Here is a 24,160-nt window from a genome sequence, read left to right on the forward strand (position 1 = left end):
AATTGAACAAAACATTTTAATTGTTTTGAAAGTTGGGGTTTTTTATTTTTTTATTATTTTTTTTTTAATTTTGCAATTGAAGGGAAATAATAAAAAATTGAAGAGGGAGGCAGCATTTTTGAAATGTTGACATGGGTCTAGGGTTAGATATGAATTTATTATTGTTTGCAAGGATGTGGCGTATGCAAACAATAATCTCATGTAGTCAGCTGTTTTGCAAATAGAAAGATACTTGTTTTGTTTCCAAAAAATGCTGCATACTTTAAGGCTTTAATAAAATATTCCAATTTTTACTAATATTTCTAATCATTTTTTCTTCTTTGTTTTTTTTTTTTAAATAAATATTTCATTACCATTTTTTCACAACTTCATGTGTGCTGCATATTTTCAGGCGCCAATTGCATTTTGACTTCATTTTGGACTCAGAGTCTTTGTTCTTTGACAAAAATGCCTTCAACACACCAGCAAACTTTTCTAATTTCTTTAAGTTCTTACTTCTTCTCCCCCAAAACCTTAAATTTCAATTTAATTTTTCTTTTAATTTTCTTTCTATTCCCCCCATTTCGCAATAAATTTCCCATGTCTGCATTTCTGCTGTTTTTCCATCTCTGAACTATTTTTAGTGTTTGCGTTACATTTATTTTATATTCCTGTTCAGGAGAAATATTTCACAGAGCCAGAAGTGAAATACCATATCCTCCATGTCCGTACAGAACACAGCAATGGGTTTGGGTGTGTGTTTGTTCGAATATAGCCATAGTTAGAAGAAGCAGAAGAATAAGTATTATAACTTGGTCCTTTCCAGTCAGACAGTATAATAATATCGACATATATACTGGGTATGTTATGTGTGTGTGTGATTTGTGTGTCTATGTGTTTGGTTTGGAATGTCTGGTTGGCTGTCTGCCCGATTCCTTGAATAAAAAAAGTGTTTGCCTTTTCGACAGGGTGTTCCAAAATGATGTTGAGGAATTTTGAAAATCCAAAAAAAGGATAAAAACGTGGAAAGCTTATCCAAGGGGGCAAAATCAAGCCCTTTTTTGAAATCAACTGGATAAGCCCTAAATATTATCCAAACATCTTGGATAAAGTTTAAACCTTATCCAAGTTCCGCTGATAAATCTCACCCCATATTTACGACACTTGCATAAAATCTACACCCAATTCAAGTGTCCTGGGTCAGTTTTATATTTATACACCTGACTTGGATAAAGCTAAACCTCATCCAAGCACCTTGGATAAAGCTAAGCCTTTTCCAAGCACCTTGGATAAAGCCAAAATCTTATCCAAGCACTTTGGATAAACCTAAACCTTACCCGAACACATCGGATAAAGTTGAAAACCACTTTCTACAAATCGAATGAGTACCCAGCCATCGCGGATAAATTTTCAACTTTATCCAAGTACTTTGGATAAAATCTAAACCTCTTCCTAGCACCTAAGACCAAGTCTATACCTTATCCACTTGACTAGGATGAGGTTCAAGTCGTATCTAAACATATTGGATAAAGTCTAAAGGTTATCCAATCATCTGGGATAAACTCTAACCCTTATTCAAGCACTGTAGACAAAGTCTAATTTTTATCCGTGATATGTGGATAACCTCATAAACCTCATTTAAGGAACTTGGATAAGCGTAAACGTTATCTACGTCACTTGGAAAAGATTTTGACATTATCCATGAGACTTGGATAAAGTTGTGACTTTATCCACGTGAAGTGGAAAATGTTATGATTTATCCAACAACCTTTAATAAAATTTAGCATCTCGGATAACGTCTCAACTTTATCCAAATACTTAGGATGGTGTCTAAACTTATTTCTAGAACCTAACATCAAGTCCAAATTATATTCAAGCACCCCGGATAAAGTCTAGGGCTTATCCACGGCATATGGATAAAAGTTTAACTCGGTCAAGGACTTTGGATAACCCTTAATCTTATCCATGCGGCCTCGATTAGTCTAAACCTAATCCAAGAACCTTGGATAAATTGTAAAGTTTATCCAATCATCTTGGATAACGTTGAGACTTTATCCAAGTATTTTAAATAGAGTCTTAACCTCTCCCTTATACCTTACATTAAGTCTAAATCTTATTCAAGCACCTGGGGTAAGGTCTAAACCTTATCCACCGCATGTGGATAAAATTAAACCTCATTCAAGGAACTTGGATAAACCTTAACCTTATCCACGTGACTTCAATTAGTCTAGACCTTATCCTAAAAGAAAAAAAACTTTATCCAAGCCACGTGGATGAAGTCTAAATTTTATCCACGTCGTGTGGATAACGCCTAAACCTTGTGGATAAAGATTAAACCTTACCCATGGCATGCGGATGAAATCTTAATCTTATCCACGTCACACAGATAAAGTCAAAACTTTATGCAAGTCACATGGATAGAGTCTACAGTTTATCCACGTCATGCGGATAACGTGTTTGTCCTGTGGATGAAGTCTAAAACTAATACACATCACGCGGATAACGTCGAGACCTTATCCACGTCACGCGGATAACATCTAAACCTTATTCATGTTACTCGGATAAAGTATAAACCTTATCCAGGTCACGTGGGTAAAGTAAAAACGTCATCAACATCATTTGGATAAAGTCTAAACATTGTCCACGACAAGCGGATAACGTCTATCCTTTATCCATGTCACTCTGAGAAATGTAAAACTTATCTGCGTCACACGGATAAAGTCAAAGTTTTATCCAAGTCACATGGATAGAGTCTACAGTTTATCCACGTCATGCGGATAACATCTATGTCATGTGGATGAAGTCTAAAACCTTATCCACGTCACGCGGATAACATCTAAACCTTATCCATGTTACTTGGATAAAGTCTAAATATTATCCAAGTCCAGTGGATAAAGGTTAGACTTTATCCACGACACTCGGATAAAGTATAAACCTTATCCAGGTCACGTAGATGAAGTGAGAACCTCATCAACATATTTTGGATAAAGTCTAAACCTTGTCCACGACAAGCGGATAATGTCTAATCCTTATCCACGTCACGCGGATAAATGTAAAACTTATCGACGTCACACGGATGAAGTCAAAGTTTAATCCAAGTCACTTGGATAGAGTCTACAGCTTATCCACATCATGCGAACAACATCTATGTCATGTGGACGAAGTATAAAACTAATCTAGGTCACTCGGATAAGGTCTAAACCTTATTCACGTCACTCGGATAAAGTTTAAACTTTATCCACGTCAAGTGAATGAAGGTTAGACCTTATCCACGTCACTCGGATAAAGAATAAACCTTATCCCGGTCGCGTGGATGAAGTGTAAACCTCATCGACATCATTTGGATAATTTCCAAACCCTTATCCACGTCCAGCTGATGAAGTCTAAACCTTATTGACGTCTTGGATAGAGTCTACAATGTATCCACTTCATGCAGATAATATCTATGCCATGTGGATGAAGTCTAAAACTAATCAACGTCACGCGGATAACGTCTAGACCTTATCCATGTCATGCGGATAACGTCTAAACTTTATTCAGGTCACGTGAATAAAGTGTAAACCTCATCAACAGCATTGGGATAAAGTCTAGACCTTATCCACGACAGGCGGATAAAATATAAATCGTATCCAGGTCACGCGGATTAAGTAAAAACCTTATCAACATCATTTGGATAATGTCTAAACATTATTCACGTAATGCGGATAACGTCTAAACTTTATTCAGGTCACGTGAATAAAGTGTAAACCTCATCAACAGCATTTGGATAAAGTCTAGACCTTATCCACGACAGGCGGATAATGTCTAATTCATGTGTCGCGGATCAAGTCTAAAACTTATCCAACTCATGTGGATTAACACTTATATTTTTCCCTCTCATGTGGACAAGTTCTAAACAACATCCTATGCCTCTGGATACAATTTAAACTTAATCCGCTTACCTTAAAAAAGTCTCTACTTTATCCAAGCCAGGTGGATAAGGAAAAAACGCTCAAATTATAACTTTATGTGGATAATTATTATCCTCTCCATCCAAACCCTCATTTTCCCTCTTCGATTTGAAAAAAATCATTAATTTTTTTTGAAATTCATCTCCATTTTTTCGCCACACCCTGTACGCCGTCGAGGAGGAATGTTGAAATTCCTATATTTTCCTGTTGTTTCCTTGTTTTTATTTCGTTCATATCCACTGCATATTTTGCTCTCATAATGGTGTTGTTGTTGTTGCTGCTGTTTTTTTTTTGTTTTCATTTTTGTTGTTTTCATGGATTTTTATTATTTTTGTTTTGTTGGTGTTTGTTGTTGTTGTTGCTGTTTTTATTCTATGACTGACTGTAACTCAGCTGAGCTTTTTGGCTGATGACTAGGTCTGGTGTTTCTGTTGTTTGTTGCTGTTGTTGTTGTTCACAATTCCATTTGAAATGAATGAAGCTGCGGTGGCTGACTGACTGACTGCCGGGATAGCAGTCTGCCACATATCCTTGTATGTTATGAGTGTGTGTGTGTGTGTCGGTCCGTCTGTCTGACTGTTTGTTTCTAAATGAGTCGAGAGTTCAGTTCAGTTGAATTGAACAGAACTGAGCTGGAGTTTTGTACGGTTCGTTAGGTTTTGGTTATGTCAGGATATGATGATGTTTGTTTGTTTGTCGGTTGGTTGCTTGGTTGGATGGATGGTTGTGTCGATGACGATGTTGTTGTTGTTGCTGTGGCTGTTGTCTGGAGAGTGTTGTGTGTGAGTTGCAGCACAATGCCACGAATGATGATGATGATGTGATGGGGTTGATGGAGTGGGTGGTGGGTTGCTTGCAGTTATCCACCCAGCTAGTCAGCCAGCCAGCCAGCCAGCCAAGCAAAGTGGTTGATAATGTTTAACCAGTCTGTGTGTAACAAACACCAACAACAACAACAACAATGAGAAGCTCGGTAACTACCCTTATACAAATGATAGACTGTAACTTTAACATTGACTTGTGTCTTCCTCTTCGTCTCCATCCTGTCCAACTATGGCACATAGGTGACTGTATCTTTGTGTGTATTTTGCAAACTCAATGCTGGTGTTGTTGTTGTCTTCATATATTTTGTTGTTGTTGCTGTTGTCTCATCATACATATTTTTCGGTGGCGTTGATTGTCTATCCAGCTCAAGGGGCTTTTGTGTCATGGCTTGGCTCTCTTTTCTTTATTTTGACTCTGAGTGAGGCTGGCTGCTCTCCTCTCCGAGTGTGTCTCCCCATGTGTGTGCGTGTGTGTGTATAAGTGCGTTGTTGCATTGCCAGCTGAGCGAAGCAACGGCAGTCAGCCAAGGGAGAGAGATAGAGAGGAAGGGAGAGAGGGAGAGTAAACATTTAATTCCTTGCAAAGATTTTAATGATAATTTGTGTTGAAAATTGTCATTGAAATCAAATATGAAGTTGAACGAAAAAAAAAACAAAACGAAAACGAAAAAAAAAAACAAAACAAAAATTAAAATGGGATCCAAAGAGACAAAAAGGCAAGGGATTACATTAGCGTATTAATAGATTGCAATCGCAATGAATGAATGAATGCCAAGTTGATGAGAGAAGGGGAGAGAGAGGGAGGGAAGAGAAGGAATTAGAGAAGAGCCGTTTTTCGGTATCAATTTGAATGAATTGAAATGAAGTCTTTAAATGTAATGTTTATCCGTCTAATCTTCGGGAAGAAAGGATTTTGTGTCTATTTTTTGGGGGTAATTGTTTTGAAATTGGGATTAGTTCTTACAATGTGTGTTGCATACTTTTAGGCGTTGATATTTAAATTTAGTAACGAAAGGTAGCGAAGAAAATAAGTTTATATTACAGAATATTGGATGTCATGAATAAAATAAGGCAGAATGACAAAAAAAAAATACATTGGAACCTAAAGATACTAAATGATGCGTCATGGTGTTGAACGATATATTCGACCGAAATATTCCATTTTCATACTTCATCTTATACAGAGAAAAAATATTGGTATGGGCAAAAAAAAAAAGAAAATCGAACATTTATATAAAATTTTATGCGAAATCATAAATTCCATATTCATCGCAGGTTTCTGGTTGAGCGAAATATTTAGATACAGCAGGTTATAAAGAATCGCTGATTTGTTTCGTAAATTATAATCGATAAAAATATTGAAACTTGTGATCCTATGTGGGTGAGGTGTCAGAAGGGGGTTCGCAGGTATATATCATCTTCATAACAGGTCTTGTTTACTTATTTCGCTTTCTTTGAGCATTTTGTTTTTCAAAATCTTGAACCCTATGTGGTTAGGTACCAGAAGAAATGGCCCGACCTCTACCATCATTATAACAGATCTTGTGTTTATGGTAATATTGACCTGTACCAAGTCTGAGTGGAGTCGGATGTTAATTTTGGGTTTTATGAGCTTCAGGGATATTCAAAATTTTGACCCTTGGTGGGAAGTTACCAGAAGGAGTGGCGCGATATATTCCATCTGCACACCAGATCTTGCCCTGAAGGAAATATTGAGATGTGTGAAGTTTAAAATGAATCGCATGCATATTTCGCGTTTTATGAGTTTCAGGGTTATTCAAAAATTTGTTCACTTTGTGGGGGAGGTACCAGAAGAAGGGGACCAATACACTCCATCTTCACAGCAGATCTTGTGTTAGTAGAAATAATGGGATGTGTGAAATATGAAGAGAACCGGTTGCTTATTTCGGATTTTATGATTGTTTTGGTTATTCAAAATTTTGACCCTTTGTGGGGGAGGTAACAAAAGGAATGGTTCGATCTTTACCATCTTTATAACATATCTTGTGTTCATAGAAATATTGAGATGTACCAAGTCTGAATGGAATTAGATGTTACTAACGCGTTTTATGAGCTTCATGGATATTCACAATTTTGACCCTTTGTGGGTGAGGTACCAGAAGGTGTGGTCCAAAATGTTTCCATCTTCGCAGCAGATCTTGTGCCAGTAGAAATTATGGGATTTGTGAAATATGAAGAGAACCGGACGCATGTTTGGGATTTTATAATCATTTTGATTATTCAAAATGTTAACCCTTTGTGGGGGAGGTACCGGAAGGAGTTGTCTGATCTCTATCATCTTAACAACAGATCTTGTGCTGATAGAATTATGGAGATGTGCCAAATCTGAATAGAATCGGATGTTAATTTCGCGTTTTATGAGCTTCATGAATATTCAAAATTTTGACCCTTTGTGGGGGAGGTACCAGAAAGAGTGGACCGATTAATTCCATCTTCACACCAGACCTTGCGTTAATAAAAATATTGCGATATGTGTAATTTGAAGACAATCGCACACTTACATCATAATTTGTAAGACTTATAATTATTTAAAATGTTGACCCCTTGTGGGGAAGGTACTTGACGGAGTCCACAGATATTGTCCATTTTCGCATATGGCCTGGCACTAATGCACATATAAGGATTTGCAAAGTTGGAGCAAAATAGGAGCATCCTTTCTCTTTCTGTGCAACAAAATGTTTTTTTTTTGGAAAATTTCGACCTTCTGTGGGGGAGGTACCAGAAAGAGTGCACCGATATTGCCCATCTCCGAACTCGATCTAAGTTTGAAAATTTTATTACGATGTACCAAGTTTGGATGAAATCGGATAATTCCTTCCAAAGTTATAGATCGACACCAAATGTTCTGAAACGGATTTGGTTCAAAGAGACCTAGGGTCTAAAACTGATATTTCGATAAGGCATAACCATATGGCTGTGGGTATCAAAATATTTTTTTTTCTGTAATTACATTTATTTCGTTAATTTTTATTCAAATATGTTGGTGCAACAAGTACCTGAAATTTGTAATAACCCCTTAATTTTTATGATTTTTTCCCCTCTTTCCCAAAATTACAAAAACCAGCAGTTTGTTATCAACCTCTTGAACAAATCAAAGTTAAGCAGTTTTTCCGCTCTTCAGGTTTTTTTTTTTTTGTTTTTACACCGGCTATGGTGTTGCTGACGACGACGACGCTGATGATGATGGTTATCACTCTCTCAACACAAAGCAAATAGAAAATTTCAAATAAATTAATTAATTTTCTGGCAGAACGAAAAAAATAAAAACAGGGAAAACTCAAGCACTGGAATTGGGCAAAAGTAAATAATAAACATTTCATGGGTTAAAGAAGAGAGGGGGAGGGGTGGAACGAATGAAAATTATCTAATCAAGTGACTGCATTACACAAATGCATATGTGTGTGTGGGGGTTTGGGCGTTTTTCAACTCCTCATCCTGAGTTTGGTATGATGGACTGACTGACAAGAGGGTTTTATGAACAACAACAACTAAATGCAAAACATGTTATAATTTTTTTATGTTTTTTTTTTGTTGTTGGTGTTCCTGTAATATGGTTACGGGAAAATGTAGTCTAGGTAAACAACGGCAACAACAACATCGTGATATCAAATGAAATGGGGATTTTATGTTCTTGTTGTTTTATTACATCCAGCCTATCGTAAATTTTCACACAAACAACGTAGAGAGGGGGGAGGGGAGGAGGATATTCGTTGGATGCCTCCAATGAGAATGTCTAAACAATGTTACTTCTCTTGTTGTTGTTGTTCGTGTTCTTTCAACACCAAATCAATTTCAGTTTTGTTTTATTATTTTTTGGTTTTGCTGGTCCTGTTTTTGTTGTTGTTGGTATTTTTGTTGGTTTTGTTCCACTTGGCGTTAACAAGCCAAACGTGCGTTGCGTTTACTTAGGCTCAACAGCGTTTGAGTTTGATCAATGTTCGTCAGCAAACAGCAGCGAGAGTGATATCCCAATAGAAAAGGGGGAAAGGTAGAAGGGAGGGGGAGAGCACGCAAAATGATGAGAAAATCCATAGCCATGTGCGTGAGCGTCAGCAAATTCCAAACACGTATTTGCTTTTCCTTTTTATAACTGTTTACAATATTAAAACGGCACTCCTCACCTCTCTCTCCCCGTCTCTCTCTCACTCTCTACATATTTCATACCTTACAACTTTATGTTTTTTTCATTGGGGGGAACCTCCCCCCAATTTTTGGTGTGGGTATTAAAGGATGAAAAAAAGTAAAAAGCCCCTCCAAAGACATTGCCTTCGACACCCACTTCATCACCTAACACTTCCTCCCTTGCAATCACTCAACACCCAAATGCCTTCCCCCCCTTCCCACGTCATTCCATTCCAACACCTTCCTGCCTTGTTTGTTCGTTCGTTGGGCGCGCATTGATTGATGTTCATATTAATATCGATGTTGTTGTGTTTTCTGTTTAATGTTGATTTTATGGCCTTCGTTGTTGTTGTTGCTGCCTTTGCCCGCTGCCCAACATTTTTCCATTGAAATGCACATGTCTTTTTCTGTTTTTGTTGCATTCGATCAATGCCTGTGCAAGTTCGAGGCGTTTTTTTTTCTCGTCCGTGTGTTTGAAGAACAAAAGCTTTTTGCCGACACGTTCACTTTTTTAATGTCTGTTATCTTTGGAATTGATAAGGCAAAACTTCAAAAGAAGAAACAGCAACAACACCAGCAACTGCAACTGCAACAACAAAAAAACACTTCATTTCATTTACCCCTTTTTTATGGTTCGAAAAAAAAAAAAAACAACGAAACAGCATGGTCGTCACGCTGCACGCATATCCAGGTCTATGTCTGTCTGACTTCCCTGCAAAAAAGTGTTGGGGGGAAATAGGGACGTGAGATGGAAGTGATAATTTATGGGCTTTTATGCCAACCATAATCCATATCTTTAAAATGTAATCAATAATTTGCTGGGGCTTTAAAGCCAATTCCTTTGGAGACAAGGGGGGAAAATGGGAACAGATTCGGGGTTTTGCAATAGAAACATTTGTAAAAAGGCTTTAGTTCCACTGGGTGTAAAAATAGAATTCAGGAGCATGCTGCGAAAAAATTGTAAAAATTTTGAAAAATTAGGGAATAATAAGTTCCAGAGTTCCCCAAACTTTGAATATTTCAATATTTCCACAAAATTGGATAGAGTTTTATACTTCCAGAAATAGACCTCAGATTTAGTCCACAGGTGCTTAGATATTTTAGAATATTTGTTTGCCAAAATTCGTGCCATTTTTTCAAAATTTTCTGGCAAAAAATAGTTTAAGATTTTCCTAGCCAAGAACTGTGGATTTTTTTCTAAAAAAATTTGATTTTTTTGGAATTCCTTTTCACAAATTATTTCAGGACAACCTCCGAGTGTTTTCTTTCAAGAAACTCTTGAGCAAAAACTTGTATTAAAAAAGCATTAAGGACCTCTTTGAGGAATCTCTTGGACGGTTTAGTGATATTTTTTAATTTTTTTTACCAGAAATCAAGTATTTCTTTTTAGGCATTTTTAGATTTTTTGAAAATATTTTTTATTTTCTTTTTACAAATTATATCAGGACAACCTCTTGAGAAAAAATGTGGATTTTTTTTTTAAAGAAAAACATTTAAAGACCTCTTTGAGGAATATCTTGGATTGTTTGGTGATATTTTTGAATTTTTTTGACTAAAAATTAAGTATTTAATTTTCTCTTTTACAAATTATGCCAGGGCAACTTCCGAGTGTTTTTTTTTCAGGGTTCTCTTGAGCAAAAATTTGGATTTTTTTAAGAAGATTTAAGATTAAGTTTTAAGGACCTCCTTGAGGATACTTTTGGATTGATTAGTTATATTTTTGAGATTTTTTAACCAAAAATTTCCAAGTATTTCTTCGTAACGTCAAACGGTGAATGAAACCGTCACAGAGTGCCCGAATGTTGCTCTGCGGTATTTTGGCCCATTCCCGGCGAAGCGCTTGCTTGAGGTGATCGACAGTTTGGTATTTTTTAGTGCCAATCTTGCTTTCTAAGATTCTCCAGACAGAATAGTCCAACGGATTGGTATCTGGAGATTTTGGTGGTCATTGTGAGCTGGAAATGAAGCGAGGAACCTCATTTTGTAACCATTATTGTGTGGCGCGAGCTGAGTGCGACGGTGCTGAGTCCTGTTAGATGGCCCAAGGCTTTAATACACCCTCCAGAATATTTTCGAGATAACATTTGGCATTTATTCCGATGCCACGGTCGATTAATACGAGCGAAGAGCGACCATCGGCTGTTATGGCGGCCCACACCATCACCATGACCGGCGCTTAATTTCTGGTGGCCAACCAAAGGTGCACATTTTCAGTTGACCTCTTTGGCAAGTAAACACGAGCGGGTCATTTTTTTTGTTTACAAACTACTGTTGGACAACGAATTTTTCCTCGTCGGAGAAATTGGAGAAAGCCAAATTCGGCAGTTCACCACTTTCGGCCAAGCGAAGCAACTCTTTAGCTCTTTTGAGTCTATTTTCTTTCTGTTGCGGTGTAAGTTCTTGCACTTTTTGGAATCTCAAGGGTTTTACCCCGAGCTTATTTTTCAACATTTGCCGAATGGATTATTGGGATATGTTTAGCTCACGAGCTATTTTTCGGCCACTGCGACGCGTATTTCGATCAAGTCGCTTCTTTACTTTTCGAACCATTTCTGCTGATGTTTTTGTTTCTTCCGTCCACTTCCTTGACGTCGGGCTACGCTACCAGTATCAGTATCACGGTAGCGAGCGATGCTACGAGACACAAAAGATTTATTCACATTTAAATGCTGGAGTGCTCTAACGATAGCCACTCGTGGAATTCCAGCCAAATACAAAGAAATCTTACTATCACGCTGGAAAATTCTCACCAAAATGCTTTTGTACGCTTGTAAACAATATAATGAGCTGTCACTGGTATAATTTTAACAGCTGTCGGACGAGTGGCTTAGAAATGACAGCAGTCTGAAGGTGGTTGCAGTTTTTCATCTCACCCTGTAAGTGTCCGATTGTCTTCCAATTTCACACAGCAGAATATTTTTATTATCCCAAGGTCTACTGTGAAATCGGTCAACTCTTTCTGGTACCTCGCCCACAAAATTTCAAAAATTTGAGTATCTATGAATCTCATAGAACGGGAAATTAACATCCGATTCCATTCAGACTTAGTACATCTCAATATTTCCTTCTACCCGAGATCTGTTATAAAGATGGTAGAGATCGGATCATTTCTTCTGATACCTCCCCCACATAGGATCAAAATTTTGAACATCCATGAAACTCAAAAAAAGCGAAATAAGCATCCAACTCTCTTCAAATGTCACACATACAAACATATTTGCTAATACAAGATCTGTTGTGAGGAAGATAAATATCTGCGAACCCCTTCTGGTATCAACCCACAAAGGTCACATTTTTTTCGATTTCGAATGTTCGATTTCCTTAAAATTTTGCACATACCAATGCCGGTATAGTCCAAATCTGACACTTTGTAATATTGGCCAACTGCTTCGTAACCTCACCCATTAAGAATTGAATAATCATAACTTAAGGCTAAGGGTATACATCTGTCGTCAAAACGGACTGATACTATTTAACTTGTTTTAAATGTATTTTATCAATAGCATGGCGGCAGGAGGTTCGTTATCTGGAAGAGTAGTTCGATTCTGGGAAGAAAAATGTGGATCATTTAAACATGATAGGAATTGTTAGGAATTTTTATGAGGACTTTCTGGATGATTATTTTTTAATGAAAAAAATAGTGATTTATCAAGAACGGATCATGGATTTTTAATTTTTTTAGGTAAACATTTTCCAAACGTCGGAATTGAAATTCTCAGGTATTTCTCAGTCGTTTACTGTTGGTTTTTTTTGTCATCATCCATTTGTGTATTCAAATTTATTATGGAATATTTTGAGGGATTTAAAGGATTTCTTCTGAGATTTTTTAATAATTCCATCAAAGTTTCGAAAAATAAAAATGTAAAACATTTATTTATATTTTATTCCCCATATACCTCACAATCTCCCCAATTGTCCCCCATAGTTCTGAAAAATTTCTCTGCCCACCCAGCTCATTATAAATAAATGATAATGCATATTTATATATTATATATACTTATATCGTATTAATTTATATTTCACACATTGTATATAAAAATAATCCCATAATATAGACCAAAAACAACAACATCAACAACAACATCCCAACGAACAACATCGTATGGCCACAAGACAAACAAACAAACAGAGGGACGGACTGACTGTCAGCCGAACGAACGAACCACAGATGGTGTTTTGTTAATAACCACAATGACAGGAGGAGAATACATAATTTAGCCTTAATCTCTCTCTGGTCTATCCGTGAGTGTGTGTCAGCGTATGTGTGTGTGCTCGATTTAAATAGTTTAATTTTAGTTATTATTATACCCCCCTTCCCCCGGGGACATTTTCATATTTAATGGAGTTTTAATGGATTTAAAAAGGGATTTGAATGGAATTTCAATTAAAATTAAATTTTATCTGAGTTGCTGCCGTTGTTGTTGTTGGTGTTCTTGTTAATGAAAGGAGCCTAAATGCAATATTTTGAATAAAAATAAAATTAAATTAAAACTCTCTCAATCCCCCCATCTCCCCCTGGATCAGGACTTTCCACAATGAAGCAGGAATTCTGTTATTATACTCTCCACCTTGGAAAGGAGGGTATAGTAAATTTGTCATTCCGTTTGTAACATCCGTAAATATTCGTCGTAGACCCCATAAAGTATATATTCATAATCAGCATAAAATTCTAAGTCGATTTAACGATGTCCGTCTGTCTGCCCGTCTGTCTATCTGTCTGTCCGTCTGTTGAAATCACGATACAGCCCACATTATTTGACGTAGAGCGCCAAAATTTAGCAGAGCAATTGTTATTGTGTCTAGGATGGTTGGTATTGAAAATGAGATATATCGGTCCACGTTCTGGTATAGTCCCCATATAAAGGTACCTCCCGATATTCGGTATTTTGATGATTTATGCCACATTTTTTCACGGATTTGTCTGCAAATTGGTATTTGTAGGTCATAACGAGTCCCTGTGCGTGTGGCAAAATATTGCATGTATAGGTCCACGTTTTGGTATAGTCCCCATATAAAGGTACCTCCCGATATTCGGTATTTTGATGATTTATGCAACATTTTTTTCACGGATTTGTCTGAAAATTGGTATTTGTAGGTCATAACGAGTCCCTGTGCGTGTGACAAAACATTGCACGTATGGGTCCACGATTTGGTATAGCCCCCATATAACGCTACCTCCCGATATTCGGTATTTTGATTATTTTCGCCACATTTTTTCACGGATTTGTCTGAAAATTGGTATTGTAGGTCATAATGGGATCCAGCTCCGGTGGCGAAACATTGAATGTGTAGGTTCACGATTTGGTATAGGCCCCATATAAAAGTACCTCCCGATATTCGGTATTTTGATGATTTATGCCACATTTTTTCACGGATTTGTCTGAAAATTGGTTTTTGTAGGTCATAACGAGTCCTTGTGCGTGTGGCAAAACATTGCATGTATAGGTCCACGTTTTGGTATAGCCCCCATATAATGGTACCTCCCGATGTTCGGTATTTTGATGGTTTTTACCACATTTTTGCACGGATTTGTCTAGAAATTGGTATTTGTTGGTCATAATGGGTTCCAGCTCCGGTGGCGAAACATTGCATGTATAGATCCACGTTTTGGTATAGCCCCCATATAAAGGTACCTCCCGATATTCGGTATTTTGATGATTTATGCCACATTTTTTCACGGATTTGTCTGAAAATTGGTATTTGTAGGTCATAACGAGTCCCTGTGCGTGTGGCAAAACATTGCATGTATAGGTCCACGTTTTGGTATAGCCCCCATATAAAGGTACCTCCCGATATTCGGTATTTTGATGATTTATGCCACATTTGTTCACGGATTTGTCTAAAAATTGGTATTTGTAGGTCATAATGGGTTCCAGCTCCGGTGACGAAACATTGCATGTATGGGACCAGCCTCCATATAACGGTACCTCCCGATATTCGGCATTTTAATGGTTTTTGCCACATTTCTTCTTATGTTTCCTTTACCCTAAGGTGGAGGGTATTAAAAGTTTGGCCCGGCCGAACTTAATGTTTTTTTACTTGCTTTTTTTTTCCTCCTCCCCCCCCCCTCCCTCCAAAAAAGAAAAACCACATTTCAACATTTTATTTTCTAAATTACTTTTTTTCTCCATTTGTTCTTGTTCCACATAAACAATGGTAGCTGGCACATGTCATTTTAAGGTACCAAAAACCAAACAAATCCGAGGAGCATTGCAGTGCAATGCAGTGCTCTGCAGCCTGCCAGCCTGCCTTGGTGCATCATCACCATCATTAAAATACAACAACAACACCAACAAATGCCTGCATGTTACATTCATGTTTGTTAGTTTGCAGATTACTTTCGTAACAAAACTGCCTAGCTACTCCTAGATTCATTTTTCCATGCTCCATCATCGTTGCCATCACCATCGCCATTACCATCAGCAGCCTCATCAACCTCATCATAATCTTTGCTGAATGGATTTTGTTTGCAATGTGGTGCAACTTTTTTTGTTTGCCTTCTGCACTCCAAACCCTCCAAAGCCCCTCCCCTTCCTCTCCCCACCACCTCTTGGGTAGCCCTGCCTGCCTTAACACATTCTTGAGTTTTGTGTTTTCCAATAAATGAAATTTTCGCCTGCAGCAAGTCACAACAACTCTGGCTGGGCACACGGTATGGAGCGTTATTTGTTTGCTGCTGCATGGCAAGCGACCAGGCTGCCTGGCTGCCTGACTATTTTCAATGGCTGGCATTCATGACATTTGCGATTGTTATGGAAATGCATTAAGTGCAATTTATTGTACGCTTAAATAATTTTGTTTTTGTTGTTGTTGTGCATTCACACGAATGTGTTAGCGTTGTTGTTGTTGCTGTAATTGCTGGCAAGCAACTCCTCTTCTCTTCTCCTTAAAAAAATTGCAAGAAAAAAATTCAAGCTGAATTCTAAAGCTTTAAAATCTACTCAAGAGGGCTAAAAATGTTCCTGGTCGTTGTTGTTGTTGTTGCTCAGGCAGGAGCAATAACACCAGCAACAACAACAGAACAATATAAGCCGGATAACTGCCAGTAAATATGGGGAGGGGGGATATGGATTACTTCAGGCAAACATAAATATTCATAAGGAGAGTTCATTCAAACCTTAATACAGGTAGAAAAGACTCAGAAAAGCTTCCCTCAATGGAAGAGCTTTGGGAGCAATGTGTTCTAAGAAGGGTTTTCGAATATTGAAGAAGAACTTCAAGATACCTTCTTCTCTAGGGAAACATTCAAAGATAATTTATTCACAGAAGAGTTCATGGATTTCTTCTTTTTCCTAGAAAAGCTTTAAGTAGGCATAAATAATCATAGGGAGGGGTTTTTTGTATGGAGTAGGATCTATATGGGAAAAAAGGAAATATTTCTCTACCACAGAAAAGTTTCAGGAGCTGTTCGATCCAAAAAAGTCTTACAGGAGATTCTCGAAGTTTTTTTTAAGCCAAATAAGTCTTACGGGAGATTCTCGTAGTGTTTTTTATATAAATCAGAGAGCTTATTTTAAATAAAACAGCTATTTATAAATAAGAGAGTTTATAATAAATAAGAGAGCCTGTCACCTCGATGCCTTCTCTTCATAGATAAGATTAAATAGGTCTTGGATATATAGAAAATCTACCAGAAATATTATTCCTATGGAAGTTCTTCTATCTCTAATAGGTCATGAATAATTCTTCTATCTAAAGAAACTCTTTAGAAGACATTTTTATCTTCATGAAAGTTTCGGGAGGTCTTCCATCTCTGAAAAGCTTCGACATACCTCCCTGTTGATAGCTTCAGAAGTTTATTTTCCTTCAACCGCTTTAGAACAATTTTATCGATAGAAAAAGACAAAATTAATTTTATCTACCAAAGTTTTCAAGAAGGCCTTCTACCGCCAAATAAGTTCTTAAAGCTCTAAAGGTTAAAAGCTTCTGTAGGTCTTACTTTTTAGAAGATTTTTGGAAAGTTTTTCATCTAAGGAAAAGCTTTAGAAGTTCTTTTATATATGGAAAAGCTTCGGAGGGTCTTCTATGTGTAATAGATCCTTGGAAGGTCCTTTATCGATGAAAGAGCTTCTTAAGCTCTAAAGATCAAAAGCTTCTGTAGGTCTTATACTCATAGAAGATTTTGCAAGGGCTTTCGGTTAAGGAAGAGCTTTAGAAGTCCTTTTATACATAAAAGAGCTTCAGAGGGGTTTCTATCTGTAATAGAGCTTCGGGAGGCCCTATATCGATGAAACAGCTTATAAAGCTCTAAAGGACAAAAGCTTATGTAGGTCTTATATTTATAGAAGATTTTGGAAGGTCCTTCGGCTAAGGAAAACCTTTAGAAAAGTTTCAGAGGATCTTCTATCCACAATAGAGCTTCGGGAGGTTATATATAGATGGAAAAGCTTTTGGCGGTATGTTATCTATTGAAGAGCTTTCGGAAGCTATTTTTTTACCAAAGAAAAGCTTCAGGAGTTCTTTAGGCTATAAAAGAGCTACAGAAGACCTACCTCACAAAGAAGAGCTTCAGAAGGCTTCAGAGGGTATTACATCTGCAAAAAATCTTCAGTAGGTCTCTTACCAATGGAAGAGCTTTTGAGCTTTTATTTGTCGAAGAGTTTTTAAGAATATTTTTACTATATAAGAGCTTCAGAAGGCCTTCTATACACATGTAAGATTCAGGAGGCCTTGATTCTATGAAAAAGATTCAGAGTATTTGGAAGTATTGTTACCATAGAAGAGCTTCAAAAGTCCTTCTATACACAGGTAAGCTATAGGAGGCTTTGAGTCTTTGAACAAGATTCAGAAGACCTCCAGAAGGCTTTCTACCTATTGAATAACTTTTGGAAGCCTTGTCTCTTTAGAAAAGCTTTTAAAGACCTTATATGTATAGAAAAGGTCTCTTATACACAAAAGAGCTTAAGGAGACCTAATATCTAAGGGAGAGCTGCAGAAACTCAAAAATAGCTTTAAAAGCTCAACTGTCTAAGAAAAAGCTTTTAGAGGAGTCCTTTTTAGAGAACAGTTTTCTGGAAGCTTTGTATCTATAGAAGAACTTCGAAAAGCGTTCTACCTATAGAAAAGCGTTTATAGGGTTTCTATTTATAAAAGAGCTTTAGAAGACCTCCTGTCTTCAAAAGGTCTTCCGTTTATGAAAAAGCTTTATACGACGTTCCAAAAGAACTTTAAGAAGCGTCCTATCTATGTGAGAGCTTTTGTGAGCCTTCTGTCAATAGTAGATCTTTGGGAAGTCGTTTATAAATAAAAAGCTTTTAGGAACATAGAACCTACAAGAGGGCTTCAGGGGACTGTTATCTATAGAAGAGGTTTGAAGGTCTTAAAAAACTTCAATGAACCTTGTTTTTATAGGAGAGCATCAGAAACTGGTCTCCATATCCATACAAGGCCATCAAGAGCTCTTCTATCTGTGGCATATTTTATGGCAAATCTTCTTATTATAAATTTCTGCAAGGGTTCAGAATATACTATATAATACTATATAATATCTATGTGTGTGGTATATATGTCACCTCTCATTTAGACTTATTAATAATTTCCATTTTATCCATTTCTTTTCTTCCAGGGATTCAAACTGCCAATGTCCAACTACTGGCCAACTATCAACACGAAGTCATCCTGAAATGCCATGTAGAAGCCTCATCCGGTGATGGCCTGCTGGAAATCGAATGGTTCCGCAACAGTGAAAAGCTGAGTAGCATCAAAAATATTGAACTGATTGAGAATCGTTTGGTCATACGCAATCCACCGGTCAAGATACTGGCCTATATCGCTGCATTGCCTCAAATGCCGCCGGACGGGTGATGAGTCGCAAGGGTTACATTCTCAAATGGTCCAGTGTCAAGGAGTCGACAAATTGTTTGCCGCGTCTTAAAAAGAACTACATAATACCGGATGGTATGAAGGACATGTTCTTGTGTCGCGGCAAAAGAGGTGCGATTCCGCACATGGTGCGGAAGATAAATTACCCTTTCCTGTGGATGTGCAAATAACCCAACAGCCCCAGAAACGTGTCACTGTCAAGGAGAACGAAGCGACGGAGTTGTACTGTCAATATTCGATACCGGAGAAATATTTGAAGATTGCAGATGCAGTGAATGAAGTGTTGCTGCGTTGGCGTAAGGATGGCAAAATTATCCGGCAAATAGAAGTGAATGGGGCAACGTCATCGATGTCACAGCGTTCTCTGGATGCCAACAAGGACCCGATGTTAAGGGGCGAGGATACACGCGTATCCATTGCCAAAGACAATGGTTCATTGGTCTTCTCAAGTGTTGTAGCCAGCGATGCTGGCCAATATGTCTGCCAGGTGGTGGTGGAAGGTTATCGCTCTGTCACCTCGGAACCGGGCGAACTGCAAGTCATCGAACAATTGAAATTCATGCCACAGCCTACTTCGAAGAATTTGGAATTAGGTTCGGTGGGCAAGGTACATTGCAAGGCCCAGGGCACGCCAACACCCCAAGTGAAATGGCTTAAGGTAAGTTGAGAGTTTCTATGTTTCCCCCCTCTCCTTCTCTCTTCCTCTTCTCCTCTTGTGTTCGATTGGCATTCCATTGATGGCCATTGCTAGGTTTATGTTTCCTTGTTTGGTGTTGCTATTTATTTTTATTTTTTTTTTGTTTGGGGTGAAGATTAAAGGCGACTTAGTTGGCAATAGCCAAGTTGTCAGGCAGCAGGTGCAGTGTTAAGACACAGTGGCTTAGGGGTAATTATGTGAAAAACAAGGTGAGAAGAGAGATGGATAAAGGAAGAGATAATAAAGATGGGAAAAGTTGGGCAGTTAGTTTTTGGTGAAAAAAGAGAAATGTTGAAGTTACTTTGGAACAGTGGGGGAAGTGGAAGAGGAGAAAAAGGAAAGCTTTAAGAGATCTTACATATGTAGTAGAGCTACAGAAGCTCGTCTACCTATAGTATATGTTATAAAGAGCTTCTTTCTACAGAAAAGCTTTTGGAGGCATTACCATCTCTTCTCTATCTATTTTTGCGATTTATTTTGAGGGAACTTCATCAATGGAACATTTTCAGAAGTTTCATTATTTGTAGGTAGCTTCAATCCCCAAACTTAAAAGCTTAAATATTTGATGGGTTTACTGCTGAGGACTTCTCCGGATATAAGACCTCCCCGAAAGGTCTCCTAAAGATAAAATAATTCAATTCGATGGTAGAATACCGCCTAAAGCTTTTCTAATGGTCGATGAGTTTTGAAGCTCTTCTGTAAACAGATGACCTTCTAAAGCTCTTCTATTATATATAGAAGGCTTGCAAAGGCTCTTCTAAGGAGATAAAGACTTCTAAACCTTCATCACCATACATACAGGTCTTTCAAAGCTTTTTTACATTTAGAAGGTCTTCTTAGGCTCTTCTATAGATAGAATACTCCTAAATGTCTGTTATAGCTAGTTGACATCATAAAGCTCTTCTGGTGATCAAAAAGCTTTTCCATGACTTTTTGCGGATCTTGTATAAATATAACGCCCTTCAAAGCTCTTTATAGAGAGAAGGCTTATGAGGTTCTTCTATAGATTAACGGCCCTTCCAAGGTACTTTGTTGATAGAATTTCTTCTGGAGCCCTTCTATAAGAGTGAAGACTTCCAAACGTTCTTTACTAGACATAAAACGTATTTAATCTCTCCTATAGATTAAAAGCCTCCTGAAGCTCTCCTGTAGAAAGAATACCTCCAAAAGCTCTTTTATTAAAAGATGATTGCCAAAAGCTCATCTATATTTTAAATAGAGTCCAAAGCTCTTTCATTGATAAACGACCCTCTGAAGCTCATTTACAGAATAAAAGACTTCAGAAGATCTTCTATGAATGGGGTCTTTTAGAAGTTCTTATATCTATAGAAGCTTCGTATTCTATAGATAAAAACCTTCTAAAATACCTCATATTTTTTTTTTTCAGATAGAGTACCTTTCGAGGTTTTCTATGGGTGTAAGTCTTTCTTTTAAAGAAAGATAAACCTGTTGATACCTCTTTTTGATATAAGATCTCTTGGAGTCTAGAAAAGCTTTTGAGGGTCTTCTGGAACTATAACACCTCATTTGGAGAGTCCCATTAGATCGAACGTGTCCTTGGGGAATACTTTGCTCGAAAGACCTTAAAAAGGCCTCCGATTGGGCTTCTATCGATAGAAAACCTCCAAATGGCCCTCATCAGTTATAAAAGTCCCAAGGAGCTTTCATAGATATTAAAGCTTCTAAAATATCGGTGGAAATTTGATTTAGATAGGGTACCCTCCCGCTGGTTTTCTGTGGATGTTTGACCTTTTGAGGGCCTTCCGCAGAAGTTCTCCAGATATTCGTACTCTAAGGAGTCTAGAAAGGCTTTCGAGGACCCTTTAAAAGGTCTTGCATATAAAGATGTCTCTAAGAAAGTCATTGAGTCATTGAGAAAGACTTGTAACTACCTCCTTATTGACTTTTTTACGGAGGACCTCCTTAGAGACATCTTTATATGGAAGACTCTTTAAAGGCCTTTGGAGGTGCTTATATGGATAAAATACCTCCTGAAGGCCATAGTTGGGGCACGAGACTTAAGTTCTTTTACAGTTAAACCTCTAATGAGCTTTTATATAAGACCTTCTAAAAGACCTCCTTATCGGATTTAATTGATAGAATATCTCCTGATGACATTTTTTTAGATAGAAGATTTTCTGAAGCTTTCCATGGATGTAGCACCTCTTGAGTGGTCTTCTCTTGATGAAACACTTTCAGAGATCTTTTCATGTTATAAGATCTTCCTTAGAAAGCTCTAGGTGACCCCAGGAGGCTAACGTCCTTCTACATTTTGTAAGTAGAAGACTTTCTGAGAGTTTCTATAGATGTAAGACCTTTTCAAGGCCTTTTTTTGAACGAAACGACCTCCTAATACTACTTCTAGGACGTCTAAGAAGTCTCGATAAGCTTTGAGGTCTTTATAGAATTTGAATACCTTTTTAAAGGATTCTAAGGCTTTTCTTTAAATGGAAGAATTCATAAAAGCCTTCCAAGGAGCTGCTTGGGGTAGAAGACCTCGAAGAGGCCATAATTAGAAACAACAAACGTCCTCCTAAGACTACATTTAGAACGTCTTAGGAGTCTCGAAAAGCTTGAGTTCTTTATAGAATTTAAATACCTCTTTAAGGGGTTCTAAGGCTCTTCTTATGAAGGAAGACTTCATAAAAGCCATCCAAGGAGCTGCTATGGATAGAAGACCTCCAGAGGCCATACTAGGAAGAATTTCCTTGAGTTCTTACACCACCGCCTAAGGAGCTTCTTTGGATGTAAGACATTTATGTGATGAAAACCATCGGCAAATCTTATCCTAACATAGATCCTTTAGGATACTTTAAAAGCTCTCGAGGACCTCATGGAAATAGAAGTCCTGCTTAGGAGCTCTTATAGATGAAGACCTGATTAGATAATTCGTTTCTAAGAATGTAAGACATTTTTGTAATGAAAGCCTTCGGGAGATCTTATCCTGAATAGGATCTTTTGGGGTACTTGAAAAGCTCTCGTGGACCTCATGGAAATATAAGTCCTGCTTAGGAGCTCTTATAGATGAAAGACCTGATTAGATAATTCGTTTCCAAAGAGGGTTCTAGGGGTTAAAGTAATTCCTAAAGGCTATCATTGATGCCAGGATGACCCTTTAATTTCCTCTTCTGGGACCTCCCCCAATTGCAAGACCTCCTTAGGGTCTAGAAGAGATTTCAATGACATTCTAATGATATAAGACCTTCTCAAGATAGAAGACGTATTGTTTGCTTAAAAGGTAAGGGGGCATCAGTAAATGGATGCGAGCTTCTTCAATTTTTAAGGTTTGCTTCATGAGAAGACCTCCTAAGGGGCTTTCTATGTATAATACCATCTTTTGGTAGAAGACCTCTCAAGGGTCTATAGATGAAAGATTTCTTCAGATTTAGATGAAAGATTTCTTCAGGTGCTGCTATATTAAGAAGGCCTCCAAGGAGCTTCTTTAGAAGCTGAAGGTTTCAAGAGAATAATTGCAGGTTTTTAAAAATTCTCTCCTTCTCCCTTTTTTCCTCCTTTGAGCCACTGTGCAATTGACCAACTATCCAGAAATAACTCGAGGGGAACAGTAACTAAACAAAAACAAAAAAAGAAAGGAAAAAAATAGTTGGAGTCCGGAGAAAGAAAACGATGCATAAAATAGCCCAACTACAACAAACAAAGTTTGCGTAGCGAGAGGATGGGACAAGAAATGGCCCAGAATTAGTTTTTTTATTTGAACACTACTACAATTTTCAAGATAAATACTTTAAAGAGCTTAGACTGGGAAAAAGTCAACGTTGCATTGGCAAATATCGGTGGGTTGGAGAGCTAGCTGGCTGACTGGCTGCTGAAGTGTGCTTCTAAACTTATGGAGAGGAAATTTGTTTTTTTTGGTGTTCGTGTTGCTGTTGGTGTTATTGTTCGTAACAACAAATAAAACAAGTCAATGACCAACCAGCAACACCAACAACGACGACAATGGCTGGGAAGTGTTTGATGTCCCGCAGGCAGAAACACTCGCAGCAGCATTACAATGGGAAACCATAGAACCATGACGGTTGGCTGGGTAGACGAGTGGTCGGATGGTAGGTTGGCTGGCTGGGTGCAGAATGGGTCAGTTTATTAACTAGGAGTTTGTTTCCGGCTCGTTGTTGGCCATTGTCTGTGGCATTGTTGGGTAGGAAGGAGAGGCAATTGGGGTGGGGGTCTCATAAAAAAACTTTCCCAAGTAGTTTTATTATTATAAATTTGCTCACTTGCTAACCATCTCAATTTCTCTCGCCCCCTCTTCTCACACAGGATCTCAAGGATGACTTGCCAGATACATTGGAGGACATTAATGGCACTTTGACTTTTAAAAATGTTACTGCCGAACATCGTGGCAACTACACTTGTGTCGCCCTCAACTCCCAAGGACAAATAAATGCCACTGTCAGCATTAATGTTGTGGTCGCCCCCCGTTTCCTGGTGGCCCCCGAGGGTCCCATTGAAAGTTCGGAGTCCGATGTGGCATTGATGCATTGCCAGGCCACGGGTGATCCCAAACCTACCATACAATGGGACAAGGATTTGCAGTATCTGAGTGAGAACAACACTGACCGCACACGTTTCCACTTTCTGGAAAATGGCACCCTGCAAATCACAAATGTCCAGCCGGAGGATGAGGGTAGCTATGGCTGTACCATTGGCAACAGTGCGGGGCTGAAGCGTGAAGAAGTGAGATTTATTGTCAAAGGTGAGTGGCCACAAAATATTCCAAAAAAAAT

The 24,160-nt window shown here is 38.0% G+C and overlaps 1 protein-coding gene across 1 annotated transcript in view; it reads left to right on the forward strand.

Annotated features, from left to right (window-relative positions):
• The window catches only part of LOC101895932 (tyrosine-protein kinase-like otk), a 143,664-nt gene that overhangs the window by 24,604 nt on the left and 94,900 nt on the right, over positions 1-24,160 (forward strand). Inside the window, 4 exon segments of the mRNA XM_059123506.1 lie at positions 18,462-18,641; positions 18,644-18,831; positions 18,834-19,376; positions 23,694-24,129. Of these exon segments, the coding sequence (XP_058979489.1) occupies positions 18,462-18,641; positions 18,644-18,831; positions 18,834-19,376; positions 23,694-24,129 (1,347 nt within the window).

Source organism: Musca domestica, unplaced genomic scaffold (assembly GCF_030504385.1).
Source record: "Musca domestica strain aabys unplaced genomic scaffold, Musca_domestica.polishedcontigs.V.1.1 25, whole genome shotgun sequence".
Classification (NCBI taxonomy): Eukaryota; Metazoa; Arthropoda; class Insecta; order Diptera; family Muscidae; genus Musca; species Musca domestica.